This window comes from Pelodiscus sinensis, chromosome 1 (genome assembly GCF_049634645.1).
Source record: "Pelodiscus sinensis isolate JC-2024 chromosome 1, ASM4963464v1, whole genome shotgun sequence".
NCBI lineage: Eukaryota > Metazoa > Chordata > Testudines > Trionychidae > Pelodiscus > Pelodiscus sinensis.
The window spans coordinates 111,930,264-111,957,177 of record NC_134711.1 but is presented as its reverse complement, the minus strand read 5'-3'; the positions used below and the strand labels follow the sequence as shown (position 1 = coordinate 111,957,177).

Sequence of the window (26,914 nt, the reverse complement as noted above, 5' to 3'; positions counted from 1 at the left end):
ATTGTTACGGAGATCTCCACTAAGCGCAGCACAATGAAACCTAACGTCTATTCTCCAATGAGAAAGAAGCAGCAGGAAAGCAAAGTTACCTGACCTAGAGTATTCCATCAAAGACAAGTCAGAAGAAAGCTTTTCTCAAATGGCGCTTCCAACTAAGGCACTTGCTATAGGCAAAGCTCACACAGAAACAACTAATGACTGAGAAGTGCCAGGACTGTAGAATGTATGGTAGAATTGTCAGATGGATGGACCATAACTGTTTTTGTTAAGATATAAAAATGCTTTCCAGTCAACATAAAGCTAGATTGTACCCTTAGGCAAGCCCCACATACAAAATTTAATGACCTCTGCAGTGAGGACCCACTTGACATTATTGGTTTTACTGAAATCCCTGAAAGGACACCGCTCCGTGCTCTAGTACCCTGGATGTCCAGCCCTTTCCAGTGACCGGAGCATGAGGGAAGCATCTAGGTTCATCCACCCCTTGTTTACATTGGGACCATAGAGGCTTCAATGGAGTGATGTCCTGCAAACAAGATTTGGGTAGCATAATTCATCTGTACAGAGAGGCAGGAGCAGGAGCCTTATTCCCTAGCATGGTTACATTACGGTTAATCAAAAGTTAGCCCAGAGTTAGACCATAAACAGGTACAGAAGTTCATATGTGCTTTAAACTTCCTTACAATTCTCATTCCTTAGCATTTAGGAGACCCTTCCAACAATGATTATCACACACCTTTTTTAAAAGGTATCTTTCATATCTCAGACAAGAATTTATTTCTTATGGAAGTCTCTTTTTGGCCCCAAAACAATTTACCTCAATTTTGGCATCTCAAGATTCTGCAATAAGGAGCACACATTTGTTTACATTGTAGATATGCCTTTCTTGGAGTCTGCCAAAAAATATGCATTTGTCTTATTCACCTGGTAGATTGATCCTAGCATGCTGCTTTTTTACAGCTGTTATGCAGAACAAGTAATAAGTGAAACTGAATAGTGAAAACCATGCACTTCTCTCAATCTTAACAGAGAAAGGGGATTAATTTTCAACTTAATTTGGTGTTTTCTAAACCTTTAACATTTTCTATAAAGGAAATGATTGTGCTTGCACCCATGGCTAGTGATGGTATGCACCAACAATCTTTTCTTCACCTCCAAATGTCTACATGATTAGTAATAAGATACTGGTAAGACTGAGTCACATGGCACTAGTAATCACAATCCAAAGTAACAGTTCCTTTGGAACTCATTAAGAGCATTGAGTACTTTTAATGCTTTATTGATTTAAGGAATAGTGTTTCAGCAATCAATACAAAATACTCTAAGGAAATTTTCAGAAAAGGATTTCATATTTTCCTATCTTGAATTTTATCGTACTCTTTTTAACAGGGTGCAGTTGTAGCCACTTTATTTCAGGGCTTAAGCCAGTCTCTAGTTACTAAAAACCATTAGGCTATGTCTACACTGCAGGCTTCTTGTGCAAGAACTTTTGCGGAAGAGATCTTTGGCAAAAAGTTCTTGCACAAGAGTGCGTCCACACTGCCATGTGCTTTTGTGCAAGAGAGTGTCCACGCTGCCATGGACACTCTAGCACAAGAAAGCTCACATGGCCATTCACATAATGGCCATTGAAGCACCTGTGCTTTTTCCTTTTGTCCATCCACACATGCCTTTTTGCACAAGAGCTTGTGCGAAAAAAGGCTTATTCCTCATAAAAAGAGTAACTCTTGTGCAAAAAACCTTGTCTTCTGACAATCTACTATATTTTTTCTTGCGCAAAAATGCGCTTGTAGTGTGGACACTCCATGAGTTTTTGTGCAAAAACATTGCCTTAGACACTTAACTGAGGTCACTGACTCAATGGCCATACATCTAAAGAGCCATAAAATGCTACTGGAGAAAGGTGACTACTTTAATCATACATATATGACCCCCCCTCACATACAAATATTTTTGCAAGTTGATGCGCAAAGTCTTTTTGTTGTGCTTTGCTGATGCCCTTTATCCCTTCTGTATGATGGATAAAGATGACCAGAAACTTAAATTCAAATCAGCTTCCTTCAACAAGAATATAAAATAAACTAAGACAGAGATGCTTTAGCCAAGTCCTAAAGTTAGTACTATGCTAGTAACATGCTTATACCCTAGACTGGCTGCAATCTTTTACCACAGACTTTATCCTGGCTAGTCTCTAGAATTTCAAGTTTCATTAAAAATAGTATCTACCCCTTATGGTTGGAGAAAGAGCCTTGAGACCATGAAACAAATGTAAACGGATGCTGAGGTGCCTGCCTAAGTCCACAGAAAGCCTTAAAAACAGCTGGAAGAGGAATTAACTTCCCCACTTCTGTACAGCCAATTATAATAATTTCACCATGATTTTTGCAATATTTAATGTTTTGCTTAAAGCCCCTAGAGGCTAACTGATAAAAGTGTTTTTTCTTAAAATAAAAATGTTTTACTCTCACAGTTGCAAACCAAAGCTTGAGAATATGACCCAACTGAAACGTAAAGGCTCAAAAGTGAGAAGGCAAAGAAAAATCTACTACAAAGTATTATTTTAAAAAGAAGCCTCGTGTTTTGTAAGCCAAACTCATGATTTTTGGAGCATGACCCATGATTTTTAAACAGGACACCACTACTAGTCATCCCAATCAGGACCCCAAGAAGTCAATATTTCCAAAGCTGCACTATCAGGCATTTTATCAAGATGCCACAGAACTGAGCATTTTGCTAATGAATTCACCATTTTGCTGCAGCCAAGTACCCAACATTTTGCATTCCAACTCCCATCTCTATTGGGCACAGCCTTAGAGCTGCCTCTTGCTCCTAAGGAAAAGTTAACTGAACTGCAGTACAGACTCTCTGCACTGTTCCACGCAGTCAGGAAGCAGGGAGGTCAAGGAGCTATAGCTAAAGTCCAGTTTGCAGCAAAAGAGCAAGGGGAATCAGCAATGAAAGCTTGGCTGAAATGCAGCTGTTGTGTGTCCAAATCAAAAGACATTGTAGCTGGCTGAAGAGGTCAATAATGGAACACAGCTTTTCTACTGAATGTAACCAGATCTAATTCAGCTCACAACAGCTTGAAAATCAGTACAGAAACCCTTAAAACAATTAAGGTTTGCAGCTCACCTTACCAGAATTTCCTCACATAGTAGGAGGACAACCTGTGCTTTAGACTTCCAGCCTTCCCTTTGAAACCTGGGGAAGGAGAATCAGTTTTTTATAGAATTAGACACTACTGCCTACAGCCAACCCAGTCCTGCTAATTTGTTCGGCTACACCCAGAGCAGAGAAAGATGCTTCTGATCACACTGACAGGGTTAACCCTTTCCTCCCCAATACTGGATTGGATCCACATATCCATCCATGAAACAGCAATGTTTCCCAAATCACATAAGTAAATCTCTATGTTGGAAAAACAGTTCACATTTCCTAGATCAGGGGTGGGCAATAAGACTGTGGTGGTTCACCAGGGTTAGCCCCTGGTGGGCTGCTGCCATTTTATTTACCTGCGCCTCCGCAGGTACGGGCATTTGCAGCTCCCATTGGCTGGGAACAGCAATCTGCAGCCAATAGGAGCTGCAAGTGCCTGAACCTGTTTAGGCGCCAGTAAAGAAAATGGAAGCAGCCTGTCAGGAGCTAATCCTTGAGAATTGCTTCTGGTCTGCAGGCCAGTTATTGCCCACCGTTAAGCTAGACACTTCAATGACAAGACTAATCAATCCAGTTATAGCTGGCTCTAATTCACATCATCACAAACTGTAACATACATTGACTGTATCTGCGTGACACTCAAAGGTACAAAATACTTTCCTGTCTCTGAGGAGAGAAAGAAATCACCAGTCTGAGAGTAAAGTCACCCTGGTCACTAAACCAAACACTTCAGTGACACCTAAAGCGAATAAGATTTGATTCCATGTTGCTGAATGATCATTGTAAGAAGTTACCAGTAAAAGCTAAATCAGAAACATCAATAGTAGGAGGCAAGAGCTAGGTGTATAAAAAGAAAGGAAGCATAAATAAGAGTGTGTGCTAATACCATGGCAACTGAAGCTTCCATATCATGCTCTGCCTCTTCCAAAATGCCTCTGCTCCTTCAAAGATTCCTTTTTATTTCCTAACCTTACAATGCTTACCAATCTGTTCACGTGACATGAAAATTATTGTTCACACTGTTGATGCATCCATGCAGGCCCCAGGATATTAGAGAGCCAAGGTGATAGCTGTACAGGCAGTCCCCGACTTACGCGGATCCGACTTATGTCAGATCCGCACTTACGAACGGGGCTCTCTCGCCCCAGAGCTCGCAGGCAGCGGTCAGCCACCTCGACCTCCGGGGCGAGAAAAGCTGCTCCCGGTGCCCCTGGTCTGCTGGGGACCGTCTCCAGCAGACCAGGGGCATCGGGAGCAAAGCCGCAGCCCCGGAGGTCGAGGTGGCTGACCGCTGCCTGCGAGCTCCGGGGCGAGAAAGCCCAGTTCGTAAGTGCGGCTCCGACTTTGCTCTGGCAAAGCCTCAGAAGCGCGGGACCCCGCCACAGCTGCAGATTTGCTCCCGGTGCCCCTGGTCTGCTGGGGACCGTCTCCAGCAGACCAGGGGCACCGGGAGAAAATCCACAGCGGCGGCAGGTCCCGCGCCAGAGCAAAGCCTCAGAGGCGAGGCACCCCGCCGCTGCGGCTTTGCTCCCCGTGTCCCTGGTCTGCTGGGGGGTGGGGGGCGCAGCTAGTGTGCCCCCCCCAGCAGACCAGGCTTTTGTTGTGGACCCTGGGGCAGAGCAGCTGGGGCGCTGCCAGTTGGTCCCGCAGCGCCGCTCTGGGCACTACTGGACCAACCCGGCAGCACCCCAGCTGCTCTGCCCCAGGCGTCCTGATTCAGCCGCTGCTGGTCAGTTTCAGCAGCGGCTGAATCAGGACGCCTGGGGCAGAGCAGCTGGGGTGCTGCTGGGTTGGTCCAGTAGCGCCGAGGAGCGGCGCTACTGGAGCAACCCAGCAGCACCCCAGCTGCTCTGCCCCAGGCGTCCCCAAGTCAGCCGTTGCTGAAACTGACCAGCGCTGACTACAGGAAGCCCGAGGCACAGTTGCTCTGCCCCAGGCTTCCTGGAATCAGCGGCTGATCAGTTTCAGCAGCAGCTGACTTGGGGTTCTTAAGTTGAATCTGTATGTAAGTCAGAACTGGTGGTCAGTTTCAGCAGCGGCTGAATCTGGACGCCAGTTCCGACTTACATACAGATTCAACTTAAGAACAAACCTACAGTCCCTATCTTGTACGTAACCCGGGGACTGCCTGTATAACTTGAAAGACTGCCTATTCCATGAAGAGAAGATTGTCCAATAAAAGCCATTACTGCACCCTCCTTCTCTATAAGATTAAAACTGTTATCTTCATCTTTGTAGTCTGAATGACCGAACTAGACTCAAAACACGACAAAATTCAATCAATAACTATTAACTTATAGGTTTGATTTTATGTTACTTGCATTGCAGTAGCAAACCAGATGGGGGTCCCATTGTGTTAGGTATTGTATACACAGGAAGGAACAGCCCTTGCCTCAAAGAACTTGCCATCTAAGTGGACATGACAGAAGAGGAAACAGGGGCATAGTGAGATGAAACATACTCAAGGTAGCTTTGCTGTTCAACAGTCAGAACTGAGACCAGAGCCAACATGCTGGTCCTAGTCCAGTATTCTTTTGTGATTATTCTGATGTGCTGCATCATGCTGATGGTTTCTAAGAGATTCAACATCTCCCTCTAGATTTCTAAGCTCATCTCTGGTATGAACTGTTTTGGCTGACTCTGAAGTACATTTTTAACTCCTGCAGGCATGGTTCAGGTCTTCTTTTCACAGATTCAGAAGGAACCATTAGATTATCTTGTCTGGCTTCCTACATACTGTAAACCATTATTCTATATCTGTACCACATTGAATACTAGTGAGGCTCAGAACCTAATAATAAATGAAATTTTCAGAGCTAGATTTCTGTTTCATCAAGTCATACTTAACTGAGGCTATGCCTTCATTACAGGCTTTTTTCAGGATATCGGAGGTATGCCGGAAAAACTCTGCCGTGTCCAGAGAACGCATCTGCTCTTCTACCTTTTTTTGGCGGAAGAGCAGACGCACTCTTTTGGAAGCTCTGTCTTCCTCCTCCCACGAGGAAGAAGGGCTCTTCTGAAAGGGGGTTAGGGGGAATTCCGAAAAAAAAACTATCAGAAAAAGGTACGCAAATTGCAGATTGCAATTTGCGTACCTTTTTCTGATAGAACACTGTGTGTAGGCATAGCCTAAGTCAATAGGTGCAAACCAGGGAATACTAGGCCTGATTTGTCTTTGCTTTGCACTGTGTGCACATGACCTATTAGGAGAGACTAAGGGATTTGGGTTTGTTTAGTCTGCAGAAGAGAAGAGTGAGGGGGGATTTGATAGCAGCCTTCAACATCCTGAAGGGAGGTTCCAAAGAGGATGGAGAAAGGCTGTTCACAGTAGTGACGGATGGCAGAACAAGGAGCAATGGTCTCAAGTTACAGTGCGGGAGGTCTAGGTTAAATATTAGGTAAAACTATTTCACTAGGAGGGTGGTGAAGGACTGGAATGGGTAACCTAAGGAGGTGGTAGGATCTCCATCCCTAGAAGTTTTTAAGTCTCAGCTTGACAAAGCCCTGGCTGGGTTGATTTAGTTGGGATTGGTCCTGCCTTGCACAGGAGACTGGACTTGATGACCTGCTGAGGTCTCTTCCAGCTCTATGATTCACACCAGTGCAGGTGGGGGGGAAGCTAACTATTCTGATCTGGTAGCATGTTATTCCCAGTTTGCACTGGTGTTAATGACCGCACACAGTTTAGAGTGAGACAGAATCGGTCCTGTTTTATTTAAAAACCAGATAATTCTCAAATGGGCTCTTTCAGGTACCAGACGTTCTCTAGCCATCACACCTTCTTTCTCTTTCCTTCATACACACTGGGGGAAGGGATTATGCAAAACACTGCTCCCCGTACAACTATCTCCATTAAGGGAGAAAGGATTCCTAACGCCAAGAAATCCTTGCTGGAGGATGAAAACTACCTACAGAGATCCAGACAAAGTTCTCTTATAGTCTCGTTGCTCCCAAAAAGGAACTTTGACAACCAGGCAATATTAAAAGGATGGGAATTCCCTGACTCATTATGGCCCAGGGCCATGTTACAACAGGAACCTCTGCAAATAGCCAAGCCACAAGACCTTGCTCAACGAAGTATGTAGAAAAGTTGGAACTAGCAAGGATAATAAAGAATGGGACATCAAAGAAGGGGGGGAAGCATTTGTTGTAAAGGGCATTGATCAGGCATGTCCAAAGTCCGGCCCGCGGGCCAATTGCGGCCCGTGTTCCGGTTTAATACGGCCCCACAGGTAATTTGGCAATATCTATCTTTTATGGCCCCCAACGAATCCATATGTATTGAGATGTAAAATCTCAGTTAATGTCAGTTGGTCTAAATCAGTTATAAATATATTTGGATACAACATGTATACTTGGTGTTATGTTCCTGTTCATATTTTTTGAACTTAAAAGTTGACAGACAACCTTTGTTACCAATAATATGTAATGTACTTTACAATGTTCCTGACATATATTTCAGCTTCCTGGATTTTTTTTTCATCTGGCCTTCAGATATGAAAGGCAGAGTGATTTAACACCTGTTTAGATTTGTCATCCATGTGACGAAATGGAAAGTATGCCGTTTGCAATAAACTTTGCATAAAATAGTTAATTTGCATTTAATTTTAATGGTTCAAAGAATGTCAGGCAAAATGGTCGGCCCTCACGCTTGTTCACTTTATCAAATCTGGCCCTCTTTGAAAAAAGTTTGGGCACCCCTGGCATTGATGATCTGCTATAGCAGTGGATGTGGGTAGAACTGGTGTAAACACTGAAGTCTGTGGGGTTTGAAGCTGCTAAATATTAGGGATTACTTTGCAGCTCTTTTCCTATTTGTTTCTTTCTTTTACATTTTAACTTAAAAAAAATCTCCTGTTTAATTTCTCAAGCTCTGGGCCCAATTCCACTCTCTGAAGAATAGAACTCCAGCTGATTCCAACAGCAGTTCTGCCTGTAAATCTGAGGCCAAAAATTGAGCCCAAGGAATTATTGCATTAGAGGCCAAACTCAGAAGTCTCCTAAGTGCCACTCCGTCAGCACGGTTATACGTGTTTATGCCAATTCCGAATTTGGCCTTGTGCATTTCTCTCTCTGGCACAAAATTATTTTCCACCCACATCTTTTAAGCAGCATCTCAGCTACTGAAGGAGAAAATTAATTGTGCTTACTTTCTACATTTTAGATAACCATTGTTTTTTAAAACTGGCAGAAAAGAATTTGCTTTTGCCTGGTAGCATGCATAGAGGTCTACTGTTCTATAGCTTAACAGATGTCTAACAAATGAAATGATCTAGGAGAAACAAATGTCCCATGATTGTAGCTGAGTGGAGCTGACAAATTATGATCTAGAGAGTTTTAATTCACCTGATTACGCAGGTGGAGACTATTTAGAAAATTCTGATCCAGGCTTGGGGTGAGTATTTTGATTTTATGGGATGTTTGGTCACAGTGTTTTGCTTTTACTCATCTGTAGCTGTGAGGGAACAAATGTAATACTGGAAAGAGTGGTGGTGTGTGTGGAAATGGTGCTATTTCACTATTCCCCTTCACTCTCCAAAATATGGATAAACATGAGACCCAAATTGCAATATCCTTTGTTTGGGGTTTCTTTCTTCATAAACCAGATCCATTTCTGCCTTGTTCTAATGAAAAGGCCTTAGATTCCACGTCAAGTGGAGAAAATCCTCCTTTAAGAATGTAATTTAGGGTTCTTCCTTTTTATTAGCTCTGTCACTCTGGTTACAATGTAACCGCTGTCATCAAAACTGATATCACTTGAGAAAGGTGATTGCTCTAGTTTTGTTTAAATAAAACTTGAAGAAATGGTTTAACCTTTAGAATAGCTAAAACCCTAAGCCATCCAGTGGTAGGATGGCCATATTTCCCAAAGGGAAAAGGGGACAACACATAGGGCTAGCTCAAGTGCTGCCCCCTCTTTTGCTCAGGAGAGACCCAAGTCACTTTTCCAAGCTCTGGCTGACCCTCCCCCACAAATTAGTCACTGCTTGCTTGAGCCCTGCCAGCCCCATCTGTACCATCCCACCCCTAAACCATCAGTTGGCAAAAGCAAATGGAACAAATGCCAACTTTTGGGGGCGGGAGGGAGGGGAAGGAAACAGGACAGTAAGGACAAGACTTGAAAGGGACAGCCTTGGCCAAAGGAGGATGTATGGTTATCTTATCTAGTGGCATCTAGTTAGTGCTAGCATTAATGTAAGAAATCCAAGGTCAATAGGACTCCATGGTTAGCACTATGCTACACTCTCACAACAATGCTAAACTTCACAGCAGATCTCAGCTACTCCTGCTCCAAAAGGCTTCATCCGTTGACTCCCACTGACTTCTGCGGGGTTTTGATTGGGTCCCAAAAGCACAATAGCATCTTTGATGGATGTCAGCAATATAGGGATAATGAATAACTGGGCAATTCTGATTTTACCCAATATAGAGCAGTGCTGCAATGAATACCATGCCACTCATTACATTCTCACACTGTTTTAATTCTGGAACATCTTTTATTTTTTTTAAATTCCAATGTAATTTTATAGTCCATAGTATTTTCCCTTATATTGATGGGTTCCATCTTCTACAACAAGTTTGTAGGAAAACTTCCTGGGTTTGACCATATTGAATTTGTAGTTACATTTCAATTTTTTTAAAAACTACATACTTTAGATCCAATATATTATTAATTAGTTAATAATCCAGTAGGAAGAATTTTTATAAGCATGATAAATTTGAAATACTATACATGAATCAATTTGTCTGTAATTCAGAGTTTCTCTTACTGTTTTAATAATTACCCTTAATTATATAAGACCATATCCCATCTTAACTCCTCATGTGGCGTAGTCAGAGAGCTTGATCCTACAACTGTTACTCACAGCCCTAGAGCCAGTGATTTGAAGGCTCTCTGCAGAAATGGATTACAATCTAGAACCCTGAGCTACGTCTACATTGGCCCCTTTTCCGGAAGGGGCATGGTAATTTTTGAAATCGCAATAGGGAAATGCGCGGGGGATTTAAATATCCCCCGCGGCATTTAAATAAAAATGTCCGCCGCTTTTTTCCGGCTTTTAGAAAAGCCGGAAAAGAGCGTCTACACTGGCCCCGATCCTCCGGAAAAAAAGCCCTTTTCCGGAGGATCTTATTCCTACTTCAATGAAATTAATTTCGTTGGACTCCGCTTCTTTTGTAATTGAGTGGTTTTTCTTTAAGATTTTTGAAGTTTTTAAATTGATGCGAGTGTTCAGAAAGTTTGATGGGCACATCTAGTTCAGAAATCAAATGCTGAACAAAAACAGGAAACTCTCTAAGCTCCTTGGGGGAGAAATCATGACTTGTTTCTGTTTGAAAAAGCATCTCACACATATTGGATGCCACCATAAACAAATACAAATCCTCATCAACAACAATCCTCTCCTCTGGATTTTGCAGCACAACCTTCCTTCTACGGGTCTACAACTTAGACTTCAAAGCAAAGAAACAGAAGTTTTCTATATTTTAGAAGACCAAACATACTGGCACTAAAATGATAAACAAGCCTGGCTGCTCATGGAACTCTGTTTTTTAGTTCGTTGGGAAAAATGGATCTACCATTCTTTAAGCCAGAATCTTGCCATCTGCTACATTAGACGCAAGCCTGGAGGAGATCACAGACAGACCATTACCATTTTAAAGTGCTCAAGACTCTAGCTGTCCTGCTCCCATTGGTATTAATAGGAGTCACACTGCTGGATCCCCCAAGAAACAATTAGGGGTGATCACTGGAAATCTCACAGCAGGTAGGATAAAAAGGAGACATTAGCAAAATTTCCCAGCCTATTTAAACAATGAATTTAGTTTTGTTTCCCTAGGCTTTACAAGCAGCTGTGTTTAAACATCATACTGGATCCTCTGCTGATGTACATTGGTATTGCTTCACTGACTTCAGTAAAGCAACATTAATGTTCTAGCCCTTGATTGTCACATTTTTCTGTTCACTTTTAGGATTGAAATTCCCGCTTTACTTTTACCCGTTGTGCTATAGCAAATGGTAAGAGGCAGTGGTATTTACTTTGAAGGTTTCAGAATATCTGGTGATATTGCATACCATGGCCCCATGTTAGTGTCAGATATGTAGGTGCACATCATCTACATCTTCAAATATGATCGTGAAGCCCTTATTCCATAAAAACCTTCAGCATTCCTACCTCTTCCAATATCTTCAATTAAGCATCTAATCTGTACTGAATTTCCCGTCTACTCCTTTGAAATCCTCAGCCTCTGTATTTAAAGCTTCCAAATTGATCTTTCTATCCCCAGCATTTCACGCCCTATTCATTTGCACATCTGCACCTATTTCCCCTCCTGGAGCTCTAACAATCATTTCATTATGATGAAAACCAAGTTTATCTTCCTTTCTAAGCCTCCTCTTCTTGCTGCTTTTTCTGTTATTGTCAACATTGTCCCCATATTTCCCATTATTGATGCTTACAGTAAGGTATTCATGCTCTAATTGCATGCAGGAAATACAATAACTACAGTAATATGGACACAGCACTCCCTGCTTTCATTCTGATACAATATGCTGTCTTTATGGTAAGCCAAACATGATGCATTGTGTCATTTCTGGAACTCCTTCATTTAAAAGCCAGTGTCATTTCCTAGCATGTGATATTAGCATTTCCCCTTTCTTTTATGAGTTACTTACTCCATCTTTTTTAAATACTCATTTCAAGATCAAAGTACAGTGCTGGGAAAAACCTGGTAACATTCTATTTTAAATATCTCTACATTATTCATTCAGTTATTTGTTCCAGTAATACTGATCTTCAGGAATTCGTTTAAAATTAATATGAAATGTCATGTTTCTTTCATTTAAAAAATCCCTTTCTTATCAGAATTTCCATGTAAGGGTCTGAAATGTAATCACAGAAGGGTAACCCACCCCCCCAAATATCTGATTGATATAGAGTTGCATAGACCCCCCCCCCCCATATTGCCTAACAGTACATTAGTCTTAATTATTTAGTGCTTTCACTGCTTTTTAATTATATCATCTCAAGCACCTCAGAAAAATAAAGGGGCTGATCTAATGCACATTGTCATCTGTAGAAAGACTCCCATATATTTATAATGTGCATTTTATCTGACTCTGGTTAATTAAATTTGAAAACAACCCTAAGAGGTAAGGAGGTATTATTTCTAGGTTACAGATGTGAAAGCTAAGTCACTGGGGTTAAAGATGAACTAAGTGCCCAACTCTTAATGAAAGTCATTTTTTACTTTTAAAAATTTCTCTAGGAGTCACTTGTCTGTCCAAAGTCAGTGAATCACTGTCAAAGACACAGCTTGAACCAGTCACCTGATTCCCAATCCATGCTGCCACTATGCCATCCACTGCTAAGGAAACTTCCTCCCAATCCCACCAGCAGACCAACTCATATCCTGGAGCATGTAAACTGCTAGTCCTTGCAACTTCTCCTTGCCCTTGCATATCTAATGGTGTGTGTCCTAAATACAGGACATTTTTCAGAATGTTTACTAAACTATTTTGTCACCATGTAGCAGTTGGAGTACCAGGTGTCAAGCTGAAAAATAAGATTCATTTTAATTTAAGATTGATCATCACTTGTTTATCTTTTAACTATTTGTTTCTTCCAAGGTCAATATTTAAAGACAGTAATAATTAAAGTATAACTTATTTTTAGAGGGCTACGATGCGTGTGGTAGTAAAGATGTTGTTAACCTACCACTATAAAGGCCCAATGCAGCAGTATATGAAACCAGTTTGAAGGTTGCCAGTGTAAGAAATTCAGGCTCAGGACCTAAGACTTACAGGAGGAACACATACCATATTTTTATTTTTTTTACATATATAGTTATTGTATCTTAAAACTAAGTGTTGTGAGCTTTTGTGGTGGTAAAACAATGTCTTGAGGGAACAAGGGCTTTGTTCTCTCTACTAGAATTCTAGAGTTTCACCCTGTGACACAGTCTAAGATACTAAGGGTGTTTGGAGAACTCTGTCCCACAACTTGTTTTTTTGGGGGGAGGGAGGGGAGGGAAGAGGGGCATTTGCCTCTTTCTAGTGAAGACCAGTGGATAAGTACTAAGTCCCTCACTTGGTGAAACTGTTCACACCTCTTAGACAGGGTAGAGTTCTCATTGTTTTCAAGGATGCAATCATGTGGCTTTGGCTCAAAGAATACTCACAGGACTCTGGTAGTCTTTGTTAGCAATTGACCAGTATTATCTTCCCTTCTTTGGTACAACTGCAGAAAAAACTCAAAGGCAGAAGACTTAGATGCCTTTGATCTTCCTGACCGGGGTCTGTTTGATTATAGAGCTGGTTATAGCAAAAAGACTGTATTGGTTGCATTGGGGCAGCTCTTTAGTGGCTTCATTCTTTGCTCTCAGAGATCTCAGAAAAGAGCTGAAGACAACTGCTCCTCTTCACAATGAGCTCTCAGTTGTGGGGTGCCAAAACACATCCTCAATTATCGATCTGCTGCATTTTGCACCAACTTCAGTCTCCAGCTGGTTTTAAAATGCAGAGTCATCCAGTGGTCTAATCTCAAGATAACAAAAACATGGATAACAGCAGAGATGTAAAGCAGTTAACCAGTTAAATGATAATGCCTAACCAGAAAAAAACAACAAATGGTCTGGTAGCACTTTATAGACTAACAAAACATGTAGATGGTATCATGAGCTTTTGTGGGCACAGCCCACTTCTTCAGATGACTGGAGTTATGAATTTGGGATGCGTACACCCAAAATAAATAGGAAAGGGGAAGGGGAGGGGAGAAAAAGGGAGGGGGATAGGAGACAAAGCATCAGTAAGTATCTGAAGATTGGATAGTTAAACCAAAGCAGATAAAAATCCAAGTCAATAGATGTATCCTTCCTGACACAGAGAGCTGTTTGCACCTTAAATAGTTGTTAAATTGGTAGCGTCCCAACCAACTTTCATCACAATTGAGTCTATTAGCATGTGAATTGAATTTGCAGATGAATTCTAATTCCAATGCTTCCCTGTGGATCCGGCTTGTAGAACTGGTTTGTGACAAGACAGCTATTTGGAGATCTTTCAAAGTGTGGTTTGGAAGGCTGAAGTGCTCTCCAATAGGTTTCTGTATGTTTCCTTTGCGTATATCTGATTTGTGTCCATTAATTCTTTCCTGCAGAGATTGTCCAGTTTGTCCATAAATATAGCAGTGGGGCACTGCTGGCATAGATCAGATTACTTAACCAGTTAACCACTTTGACTTAGATCTCATCAGCTGGCTTCACTATAGCCATGGGGTCCAACCACAGGCCCCCCACTATGGCAATCACGGGGTCATGCTGCCCATGGCTGGTCATCAGCAGAGTTCACTGGCAAGGGCCAGCTAACTGGTAAGAGTACCAAGGAAGCCTCATGCTTTCCAGTTAACATCCCTAGATAGTGACAAATTCTGCATCCAAAAGGAAAAGCCACACCACCTAGCCAGACACAGAAAGTAAAAAGCTGACTCGGTCAGCCTCCTGTCCCTAGTACTGTTCACCATGTACATGGAACAGTTAGCATGAGTAGGAGACACCGAATATGGTGGGTTTTGTATACCAATGACATCCAACTATGTGACACTTGCTCATCCCACCCAGATGAAATTCTGTGTCTAGTCTAGGGATGTAATAGTGTAGTCGATTAACCGATGAGCAAAAGCTTATAGGTTAATACTATAGACTACATGCATTTCCCCTTCTGCCACACCAGTAAATTTTTTAGCAGGCTGGCCAGCAGCCCAGCTCAGTTATGGCTCATGTTGGATCCAGGAACTCAGCCCCTTACCCCAGCACAGGGATTGCTGCCACCCCACACTGCTGCCGCTGTATCAGAGGCAGCAGCACAGGGTGACAGGTAGCCAGTTTGCAAGGGGGAGCTAGTTTTTAAACCGGATCCCATCATGGACCAGCTCCTGCCTGATACAGAGGAAGCAGCGTGGAATGGCAGGGGGCTCCTTGGGAGTGAGGCCGGAGTGCACTGGCTGCCAGCCCCACTCCCAGGGACTACAGAATAGTTGAGTAACAGATAAGAATTCATGAAGTTAATCGACTAATAAGTTAACTGATATTTAAAATCCATAGTCTAGTCAAGTTTGCTTCACGGATAAGAGCCAACTTATTGAAGCTCTCTCTCAGCTAAGACTAGAGGTTGTTTTATAGATTGTTTATCCCTACCAAACAGATGCAGCTTAAAATGACATTTGGTCCACTAATGCTGAAGCAGCAAGCATGTTTGCCCTTTTTCAGATTCTCAGTTCAGTGCAGCTGTTCTCTCAATGAGAACAACTTCCACACAAAATATCCACTTAATGCCAGGTTGGGAAATTTTAGTATTCCTTAGGGTATGTCTACACTACAGAGTTAGTTCGAACTAACAGACGTTAGTTCGAACTAACTTTCATAAGCGCTACACTAGTGCTCCGCTAGTTCGAACTTAATTCGAACTAGCGGAGCGCTTAGTTCGAACTAGGTAATCCTCATTTTACGAGGATTAAGCCTAGTTCGAACTAGCTAGTTCGAATTAAGGGGTGTGTAGCCCCTTAATTCGAACTAGTGGGAGGCTAGCCCTCCCCAGGTTTCCCTGGTGGCCACTCTGGCCAACACCAGGGAAACTCGTATGCCCCCCTCCCGGCCCCGGACCCCTTAAAGGGGCACGGGCTGGCTACGGTGCCCGTGCCAGGTGCAAGCCTGCTAGCACCCAGCCAGCAGACCCTGCACCTGGCACGGATCGAGCCAGCCACCCGATGCCCCCCAGCCCTCCCCCTCTTCCCGGGACCAGGCTGGCGGCTCCCGGGAGCTTGCCCGGGACCGCAAGAGGCGGGCACCCGCCTGGGCTAGTGCGGACATCGTGGACCTCGTCCACGATCTCTGCACTAGGCACAGGAAAGTGGCCGTCTAGGGCAGGAGAGCTGCCAGCCTGGACACCCAGGAGCAGGTGTGCATGAAAATCAAGGGGGTCCACTGAGACCCCCGACCCTGAGCCCTGAGCTTACAATGGCCGTCCTGGGTCAGACCAAAGGTCCATCTAGCCCAGTAGCCTGTCTGCTGACAGCGGCCAACCCTACGGACCTTGGAGGGGATGGACCGAAGACAGTGACCAAGCCATTTGTCTCGTGCCATCCCTCTTCAGCCTTCCACAAACCTTGGGCAGGGACACCACTCCTACCCCCTGGCTAATAGCACTCCATGGACCCAACCTCCATGACTTGATCTCACGTCCCTTTAAACTCTGTTCCAGTTCTAGCCTTCACAGCCTCCTGCAGCAAGGAGTTCCACAGGTTGACTCTTTGCTTTGGAAGAACAACTTTCTGTTACTAGTTTGAAGCCTGCTACCCATTCCTTTCCTTTGGTGTCCTCTAGTCCTTCTTTATGGGAACTAATGAAGAACTTTTCTGTATGCACCCTCTCCACCCAACTCCTGCTTTTAGAGACCTCTATCCTGTCCCCCCTCCGTCTCCTCTTTTCTAAGCTGAAAAGTCCCAGTCTCTTTAGCCTCTCTTCATATGGGACTTGTTCCCAACCCCTGATCATTGTAGTTGCCCTCCCCTCTCCCAGCCTCTCTCTTCCCCCCTCCCACCTCCTTTTCCCAGTCTCCCCCAGTTTTGTTCAATAAAGACAGATTCCATTTTTGAACACAATTGTCCTTTATTTTGTACATCAGGAAGGGGGGCTATGGAAGGGTAAGTGGAAGGAGATGAGGGAGGAATGGGGTACGAGCCCTCGATGGGGAGGACTGGGCTGGCTCTGCGGGCTTCTGGGGGTGGAAGCTCTCCTGCAGCCCCCCAATTGCCCCCTCTCCCCAGATGGCAGCCTGCGGCAAGTGCAGCCGGTCTGATGGCTGAGTGCTATGATGTGCCCAGTGTGGGCACTCCGGGCCCTCCAAGCCAGGACTGGTTTGCAAGCTGGGCAAACCTGAGAACTGTCTGTCCGGGGTGGGGGTCGGGTCCGTTTAAGCGCAGCCCTCGGCTAGCCTAAGTCTCCACGCTCTAAGTCCTCCTCTGATGCCCTGTCGGCACTGCTTCCGGCCATCCTTAACCCCGGTTCAGGGTCTACTTAATGTGGACATTCTAGTTCGAATTAGCAAAACGCTAATTCAAACTAGTTTTTAGTTCTAGACGTGTTAGTTCGAATTAGCTTAGTTCGAATTAACTACAGGCAGTCCCCGAGTTACGCGGATCCGACTTATGTCGGATCCGCAGTTACGAACGGGGCCGTTCCTCTCCCTGGTCTCCAGCAGACCAGGGAGAGGAAGCAAAGCGGCGGAACACGTGGGCAGCGGACAGGGCTGTCCGCTGCCCACGCGCTCCGAGGCTTGGCTCTGCTTTCCCCCCCGTCCCCCTGGTCTGCAGACCACGGGGGGGGGGGGCAAAGCAGAGCCAAGCCGCGGAGCGCCCGGCCAGCTGACAGCCCAGACGCATCTGGGCTGTCAGCTGATCGCGCGCTCCGCGGCTTGGCTCTGTTTGGCTCTGCTTTGCCCCCCCCCTTTCCCCTGGTCTGCAGACCAGGGGGACGGGGGGGGCAAAGCAAAGCAAAGCAGAGCATGTTCCGCCGCTTTGCTCCCCGTCCCCCTGGTCTACAGACCAGGGGGACGGGGAGCAAAGCAAAGCAAAGCCACGGAGCCCGAGGGCAGCAGGACAGCCACGGCGCATCTGGGCTGTCCCGCTGCCCCCGTGCTCCGTGGCTTTGCTCCGGACACCTGTGGTACAGCAGCTGGGGCGCTGCCAGTTGGTCCCGTAGCGCCGCTCTGGGCGCTACTGGACCAACCGGGCAGCACCCCAGCTGTTCTGCCCCAGGCGTCCTGATTCAGCCACTGCTGGTCAGAATCAGGACGCCTGGGGCAGAGCAGCTTGGGTGTTGCTGGGTTGGTCCAGTAGCGCCGAGGAGCGGCGGCGCTACTGGACCAACCCAGCAGCACCCCAGCTGCTCTGCCCCAGGCGTCCCCAAGTCAGCCGCTGCTGAAACTGACCAGTGGCTGACTACAGGAAGCCCCTGCCCCGGGCTTCCTGGAATCAGCCGCTGATCATTTTCAGCAGCAACTGACTTGGGGATGCCTGGGGTTCTTAAGTTGAATCTGTATGTAAGTCAGAACTGGCGTCCAGATTCAGCCGCTGTTGAAACTGATCAGTTTCAGCAGCGGCTGAATCTGGACGCCAGTTCCGACTTACATACAGATTCAACTTAAGAACAAACCTACAGTCCCTATCTTGTACGTAACCCGGGGACTGCCTGTAATTCGAACTGAGTTAGTTCGAATTAGTGCTGTAGTGTAGACGTACCCTTAGGAACCAGTGCTAACCTCCCTCCAATACATTGACATGTCTAAACAGCATAGAATGAACACAATGCTTTCTGTCAAAATGCTGACTTCTTTAAAGATTTAAGCTAATTTTTTGCAATGAAAAATGAACGAAATTAAAGAAAATGGAGTGATTTTCATAGGTTAATATAATTGTAGAACTGGAAAGGACAATGAGATGTCATGTAGTCCAGTCCCCTACATTCATGGAAGGACTAATTATTATCTAGCCCATCCCAAATAGGTGTATGCCTAATCTGCTCTTTAAAATCTCCAATGATGTGGATTGCACAACCCCCGTAGGCAATTTATTCCAGTGCTTGACCATCCTGACGGAAAGGAAGTTTTTCCTAATGTCTAACCTAAACCTCCCTTGCTGCAATTTAAGCCCATTGCTTCTTGTCTGAATGCTAGTTAAAAGAGATTCAGAGAGTTGATCTGAATTGGGTACGAAGGGTATATATACTTTGCAGCCAGTACATGGTCACTACAACACATGTAGACATACTTGAGCTAATTTTGATTTAGCTATGATGAGTACCAATATCAATGAAGCCAGAGCAGCAGAAACATAGGCTGTATAACCCCACCCAGGACCCTGGCTAGCCTGTGTTGTTACCCATGCTGCCACAACACCATGTATTTTTATTCATGTTAGTCTAGCCAGCTTTGATCTAACTAGGTCTACATGTGCTGCAGATGTACTTCTGATTGTAGTGTAAATGTACCCAGAGGTATCAGGCTCTATGCAAGCTCCCTCCGATAACTCTTCCAATGCATTTGAGTCCTGTCCTTTCAAATCCCTTTTTGTTCCAGCCTACAAATTCCAGATGAAGCTCTCTCATCATAACACTTCATGACCATTCAGATGGATTAATAAGAGTAAGCTGGCAGTCCTGAGATCATATTCACGTGCTTCCAATGTTCCACAATCCTGATCTGCAGCTTTACCTAATATTTCAGTGCCAAGTTACCACACAATTCTGAAGTATCTCTTGAAATTCCAGTCTTGGGTCTTTCTTGAGCAGTCAGTGGTACTATTGATAATCACTGATTCTGAGCCAGATAAATTTCTCCTGGGATGAAATGAAATCCTGAGGCTTTAGCTTCCTGAACTTTTTCTAGCCCACATTTCTTAGAATTTATTTTACAGGTACAGTATATTCCATGCAGCAAACTTTCGGCACATTTGCAAGAGGCCTTGCTTAGGCAAAACACTTCAGAGCATGACACCCTCATAGCCATCAAAACACTAATACACATGCTGAAGTGCTTTGCTGAATTGGGACCCAAGCTAGAATATAAATGAAGTGCAGATCTTTCAGTTCTCCACAAGACTGTCAATGCCCTGTAACAGTTTCCTCCTTAAAGGATCTGTGATCAAACTCTTTGAAACAAAAGCCTGTTTTCTATTCACACTTGCAGCTCAAACAAATGTGTTTCAGCACTTGTGAAAGTGAGGGGGAGCTTCCAACAAATATAGTTTGAACAGATGCAGTGGAAGCATCTCTTAAATAATTTTGCAAATGCAATGTTAGTCTTTACCAGACAGCACTGCTGTTCTAGGACCAGATCCTGCAAAATATTACAGTAATCCTATTGATTGCTGAGAGACTACTAGCACCAGTAAGGATTACTCAGAGGAGAGAGGAACTGTAGGATCAGGCCCTTAGCTGGGGAGTTCTTTCAGGCAGCGATTGACAATTATCCAAAACTGTGTGTTGGATTTGTAAAATGTGCAGAATACTGTAATTTCAGTGCCATGATAATTACAGACAATGGCATATGCCTGTGCAGTATGTATATTTCCTATTAGTGAAGTTACATGAAGCATATTAAATAGGTTTAAGGAAATGCTGATGCTTTTGCTCTTTCAAGATAAAAATATCATGTGTAACCTAGCTTACAGCATTAAGAAGAACTTTGAAAAATTTATCCCAGGAAGACATTTGGAGCTTGAGCAGAGAACAACAACAATCTGAAGGTAATGCCAAGCAAAGCTGTGGTTAAATTTTTTCCATTTTAACATATTATCACAATATAATAAACTAAACACATGAAGAAGACCGATATATTAGTGACAGAATATTTTCGTATCCAGGCTACACATTTCTGAAGTTCTCTTATTTATTGGGCCGATCCTGTCACTGGTGCTGAGCATGTTTATTGAAGAGCTTCTCAATTACCCCACGCTTCAGCATCTTGCAGAAACAGAGTAATAGGGTGCTGAAGGGATAGCTCCAGTTTACCTCATTTCACTCCTAGACAGTTTGCTGATAAAAAAAAAATCAGTTGCAAGGAAAGAACTAAGCAAACTCACTGCATCATGGAATTTAATCACTGTGCAATTACATTTTCAAATCACTCTCAGAATGAATATCATATTATCAACCTTTCAGCATGTATCCCAGTAATTAAATAACGGTACCCTGGCAGAACAGTATAAAATAAAGCTACAGTGGCTACTGCAGCCTGGCGGCCCATGTGTATGGCACACATTTCTGATGCGTGCCATGATTAATTGACACATAAAAAGCCAGATGTTAACTGACATCGCTCAATTGAGCTCATTGGAACGGAGCTGGATAGTCACCAGCTGAGGACCAGGTTCTGCATCTCCAAAGGGAATGTGCAGGTGCTCCGGGGCTGATGGTCGCACGTAGCAGAGCAAGGGAAAGACCAAGAGGGGTGGCTGTGAGCTCAAGCACGGCTGGTCACTTTGAATGTGGGTCTCTCCTTTTGGTTCCTCTCTCTGCCCAGAGGACGCAGGAGCCAGAACACGCTGGCAAGAGGCACCATGCGATCAAACAATAACAGCAGCAGCGCTGGGTCGTAAGTCACATTCAAGGCAACACGTTTCCGCGGAGGAACACAAAGCCCGCTGCATATGCCTGCTCGCCCTGGGCTGCGGGGACACACAAGAAGCCGAGAGAGGACCACTCCCCCCCCCCCACCAAGTGGAAGCGACCTCCTTCTGCCTTAGGGAGCATATTCCACCAAACCAGCCCGGGCCGCCAGTGCCTATCAGCCCTGGTGGAAGAGCACAAAGGGAGCGGCGGGAGGGGGAGAAATGCGCCAAATCCACATTTAAAAAAAAAAAAAACCACCCCAACAATCACACCCACGAAGCCCCACGCAGGCAGGAGACAACAATCAGCGAACCCGCCCAGCCCTAGCTCCCACTAGCCGCCCTGCGAAGGGAGGGCAGTGGCAGGCGGCGCGGGGCCAGGCAGATGCCCGGGCTGTCTGTCTCTCTCTCTCTCTCTTACCTTGAGGAACAAAAAGAGCCAGAGCAGGGAGCAGAGGGGCATCCGGGTGCTTCTCCCTCCCTTCGCCAGGGCTCGGACCATTGAAACGCAGCGCCCCGCCGGGACCGCACGCCGGAATCTCCGCAGGCTTTTGCGTCGGGCTGGCTCCAGACTGGGCTTGGCAATGGCGAATGGCTGCAGCCTCACGCGGCTCCAGGCGCGGGCTGCCCTCGCAGGACACGCAGCCTTCCCCGCGGCATGTGTGGGTTAGGGGGGGGGGGGTATTTTTTCCAGTAGTTTCTTTGATTGCTCAGTTAAAGGGGGGGGGGAGGGTGAAGCGGGACTCTGCTGCTGCTGCTCCTGCCTTGGAGGTGCAGAAGGTGATCAGCTGAAGCCTCGCGTTTCCCTCCCCTTCTGGCTTTCATTGAATGAACGAGGCGGTCTCAAGCCAGGCTCAGGGCTGAAAGTGGCGAGCAGCCTCCCGTCTCTCTCCTTCCCACCCTCTGTTAGCTCCGCCCTTCCCCAGAGCGCCCCCCAACCCGAGCTCTCCCGCAGAGACTTTCCCCAGCCCGCTCTCTGTTTCCCCTTGATCAGTGTCAAAACAAGTCACAAGCCCCAACTCCTCCTCAGTCAGCCCGCTCCCCCCTGCCTCCCGGCTAGACCCTCCGCTCTTGCCGTACACGCAGCTGGCCAAAATCACCCCCAGCGTGCTGCCCCACCCATTGCTTCCCGGAAAGGTAGTTTCAAATGAAGCTGCCAGACGGAGCCGCGTCAATATGGCTCTAAAAACATGATTATTCCCTGTGGAGACCCACTCTGTCTCCCTAATGCCCAACACCACTATCGGTAGAACAACACTGCAAATATTAGAGACATGATGGTGATTTCAGACTTTCTAAAGGGGAGTTTCCCAATCACTTGCCTCTACCTCTGGTTTCTATGAATACCTGTCCCACAGTTACAATATCTGAGAATAAGATCCAGGGTCTAATTATGGCCCTGATCTCAGTTTTGACTTAGTACACAAAGACCCTGGTAACTGCACCCAAACAGATCACCACAGCCTTCTGGAGGGGCTGCTTACAGTGCTTAAAGTTCAGCATGCCCAGAGGTTTTTGCAGGATCCAGACTCAAGTGCATAATCATACCAGGTGCTGAGTAGGGATGTTAAATTGTGGGTATTTGACTAATTGAATAGTTGATGTATTTTGCATAGACTAGCTGATAGGGCATCTCTGCCTTTGAAGTGTAAAACCAGCCCTAGAGCTGTTGCTACACTTTAAAGGCAAAAGCACCACATAGAGCCCAGACTCCCCACTGACCCTGGGCTCTGTGTGGCGCTGCCACTTTCAAATGCTACGAGTCAGGCTCCCTGTGGCATTTCAAAGAGGCAGAGATGCGTGAAGCCTGGGGTCAGTGGGGAGTCCCCCAGCTGACCCCAGGGTCCACACAGCACTGTCGCTTTGAAGTACCTCCTTCTTCCCCCCCCCCCCCCACTTGCTGCCTCTTTCTGATAGCATTTGCTTATTGGGTAGTCGACTAGTCTTTCACATGTCTAGTGCTGAGCATCAATTGCGGGTGCTCAACATCTTACAGGAGGCATTCAGTATGAATCCCCAAGTGCTCTAAAATCATTGCTTAACCAGGCCCCCCCCAAAAAACACTCCATTCAGACCTCCAGGAGGAAGAATCTGGTCAATAATCTAAGATTCAGAGAAGATTATAAAATCCACTTGATAGTTCTTATTCCCTGCTACACTGGTGTAAATCAGGAGTATCCTTATTGAAGCCAGTTGAGTTATAACCCATGTAAGCATGAGGAAAATTACACCACTTCATATAAATGTACCTGAAGCATAAAGCAGAGCTGGACTGATGGGGTTGCATTGATTGGACTTTGTTATTGGCCCCAGACTGCTTTCTATTTTTTGTCTCGGTGATCTACTGTTTGGCAAATACAGTGGCAAAATTAAAATGTTTTGAAATGTCTCATGTTTCCGCGTCACTAATTCAGAATGCTGCTTACTAAATTAAAGAAAATCCCATGGATGAGTCCTTTAAATTAATCAATTAAAAGTTCTTTTCTAACAGTGACAACGAGTTAGATAATAAGAGGGCTCTGTTTAACTTACATGCAGTATCTCTCTAATTTTCACGTAATTTGGGTCGTGAGTCAACAGAAGCTCTGATTGCTATGAATCTGGAGCTAGATGTGAGGTTTTTTTTAAAATGAACTAGACACTTAGATGGTGCTAGCTGAATTATTTCCTGCACTTGATGGGGATTAGTCAGAAAAGAATAGGAAATTTAGGTAGTGGGCAGGACGCAGGAAGCTTCCCACATTTACAGACCCAGAAGGAAATTGTTTGCATTGTTTGTGTAAAGGGGTTGAAGAAAGGGTAAAACTTCACTTTTATATTTTGCACAGTCACTACCATATGACCCTCGCCCTCGTCTTCCTGCCTTTTGAAATCAGTGGGAGGGTTCAGGGTATTCAACACTTTTCGAATGACCAGGCTAGTGTGTACATACAACTGGACTCCACAGAAGATCATCATTTTTAATTATTTGTATTAGGGTAATCCCATGGGACCAACCAAGTTCAGGACACTGCTGTGCTAGACACTATATAAATGGGAGGATGCAAGGAGTGGAGAGGGGGTGAGAAGAAAAATGAGGGCAGGGCATTGTGGGAAGCAGGGCAGAGGCAATATGCAGTGGCTGCCTAGAAGTTCTTGCAATCTAAATAGAAAAGCCAGATAAAGCGAAGGAGAAAGGAACGTGAGATTGAAGCAGAGTGAACAAAGTGATGGTTGGCACACTGTGGTGATCAGTCATGTCAGAGTCATAATTTTTTGTGACCGTTCCCTGGAAAGACTTGGGAAACAACTGAAAAACTGCAAGAAGATGTCAGAAAGTAATAAAGAGCTACAAGATCCATTTGAATGGATGGTGAGAAAAATAAGTCCATAAAAAAAATGGGGAAGCATGGAAAGATTAATTTATTACTCTGTTTCCTTTTAGCACCTGCACAAAAAATAGAAATAAACGAATCTGTTTATTAATAAAACAATAAGATAAGATAATTAACGAGAACCTTTGTAATATCACATTTTCAAGTAGAATAATAATTATAACAATTTTCTGTAAATTAAAAAGGTTCTAATGAGCAACTACCCAAAAATACTTCATGACTAATAGCACCTATCTACTGTGTACAGAAGAAATGCTACACCATCAGTTTGAAAGGCATACAACAAAAAAGCATGCAATGCCCCCACATTATCCGGCGGGTGGGGATAGCAAGCAAGAGATCTACAGAGCAGTTCGGTATTCCCAGTTACCCATTGGCCCTTAAATCAAATGATTGAAAAAAGACCCTGAACCTCCACCCTGGGCCCTCTGTACTGCTTTCTTGTCATGTTTTAATAAGGGTGTGGGGATCTGTCTCATAGGAAAATCCCTATCTCTAGTGCACTTTAGAATATTGGCCAGTGGGACTTGATAATGAGACACATGCTTATGAACTTTTTTGTTATAACAAAGGCTAAGATTTTTCTCCAGTATTTTTAGTACAAGTCATGGACAGGTCAGGTCAATAAATAAAAAATCATGGAAGCCCATGACCTGCCAATAGGTTTTACTAAAAATAACTGATAAAATGGAGAGCTGACCGGAGGGGTTCCTACACCAGTCACAGTGGCTAGGCATTTGCAGGCGCCTGCTTAAAGCTCCAATGTCCCTCCCTCACCTGCAGCAGCCAGGAGCTGCAGGGTGTTCACTGGAAGCAGGTGTACTCCATAACTCCCAGTCATCATGGGACATCCCTGAGTTCCCAGCCATCTCAGGGGGACCATGCAGCTCCCTACCACTATGGGCTAAAGTTGTAGAGGTCACTGATTTCCTGACTTCTGAGACCTCTGTGAAAAAATTGTAGCCTTAGTTATGGCACTAACCTAGGAATTGGGACACCTAGGTTAAATTCCCTGTTCCACCACAAAACTACCTGTGTGACCTTGGGCACGTCACTTACAGCAAGATCTTTAAAGATATTAAGGCTTCTAACTTCCATTGATTTCAATACTTCTGAGGAACTAGGCTCTAGCTTCTCACTAATGCATCTGTAAAATGAAGATAACATTTCCTTACTTCACAGGGGTGTTTTAAGGATAAACACAAAGAACGGGGGTGCTTTGAGATTTACTGATGAAAAGCACTACAGGCAGTCCCCGACTTACGCGGATCCGACTTATGTTGGATCCGCACTTATGAACGGGGCTTTTCTCACCCCGGAGCTCACGGGCGGTAGGTCGCCACCCGTGTCCTCCGGGGCGAGAAAAGCTTCTCCCGGTCTCCCCGGTCTGCTGGGGGGGGGTCCAGCAAAGCCGCTGGACCCCCGCAGCAGACCAGGGACACCCGAGCAAAGCCGGCACCTGGGACCCCCGCCACCTAGGCGGTTTTGCTCCTGTCCCCCTGGTCTGCTGGGGGGGTCCAGCAAAGCCGCTAGACCCCCCCCCAAAGCAGACCAGGGGGACAGGAGCAAAGCCGCCCAGGCAGCGGGGGTCCCGCCACCTGGGCGGCTTTGCTTGGGTGTCCCTGGTCTGCTGGGGGGGGGAAGGGGCGCAGCTAGTGCGCCCCCCCCAGCAGACCAGGCTTTTGTTGCGGGACGCCTTGGGTAGAGCAGCTGGGGTGCTGCCGGGTTGGTCCTGTGGGAACCTATCGGGCAGCGCCCCAGCTGTTCTGTCTCAGGCTCCAGATTCAGCAGCTGTTGAAACTGATCAGGCTGATTCCAGGAAGCTGGGGGCAGAGCAACTCTGCCTCCAGCTTCCTGTAGTCAGCCCCTGGTCAGTTTCAGTGGCAGCAGCTGAATCTGGAGCCAGTTCCGACTTACATACAAATTCAACTTAAGAACAAACCTATAGTCCCTATCTTGTACGTAACCCGGGGACTGCCTGTATATACAGAAGAACCTCAAAATTATGAACACTAGAGTTACAAACTGACCACTCAACCACACACCTCTCATTTGGAACCAGACGTACACAATCAGTCATCAGAGGCAAAAAAGCCAGTACAGTACTTGTATTAAAAGTAAACTACTAAAAATGAAAGCAATGTTTTAAAAAGATTTAACAAGGCAGAAGCTGTTCCTGTTTTTGTTTCATTTAAATTAAGATGATTAAATGTAAAACAGCATTTT

At 45.1% G+C, this 26,914-nt stretch overlaps 1 protein-coding gene across 2 annotated transcripts in view; it reads right to left on the bottom strand.

Moving 5' to 3' along the window:
- PTPRO (protein tyrosine phosphatase receptor type O) overlaps positions 1 to 22,366 on the bottom strand; it is a 227,356-nt gene extending 204,990 nt beyond the window's left edge. The window contains exon 1 of one of the 2 annotated variants that reach the window (XM_006130258.2): positions 21,736 to 22,366. In XM_006130258.2, coding sequence (XP_006130320.2) covers positions 21,736 to 21,816 — 81 coding nt within the window. In that variant the 5' untranslated portion in view covers positions 21,817 to 22,366. The remainder of the gene's footprint in view (positions 1 to 21,735) is intronic. The other variant, XM_006130259.2, reaches the window with a different exon arrangement.
- Positions 22,367 to 26,914: the final 4,548 nt, after the last annotated feature.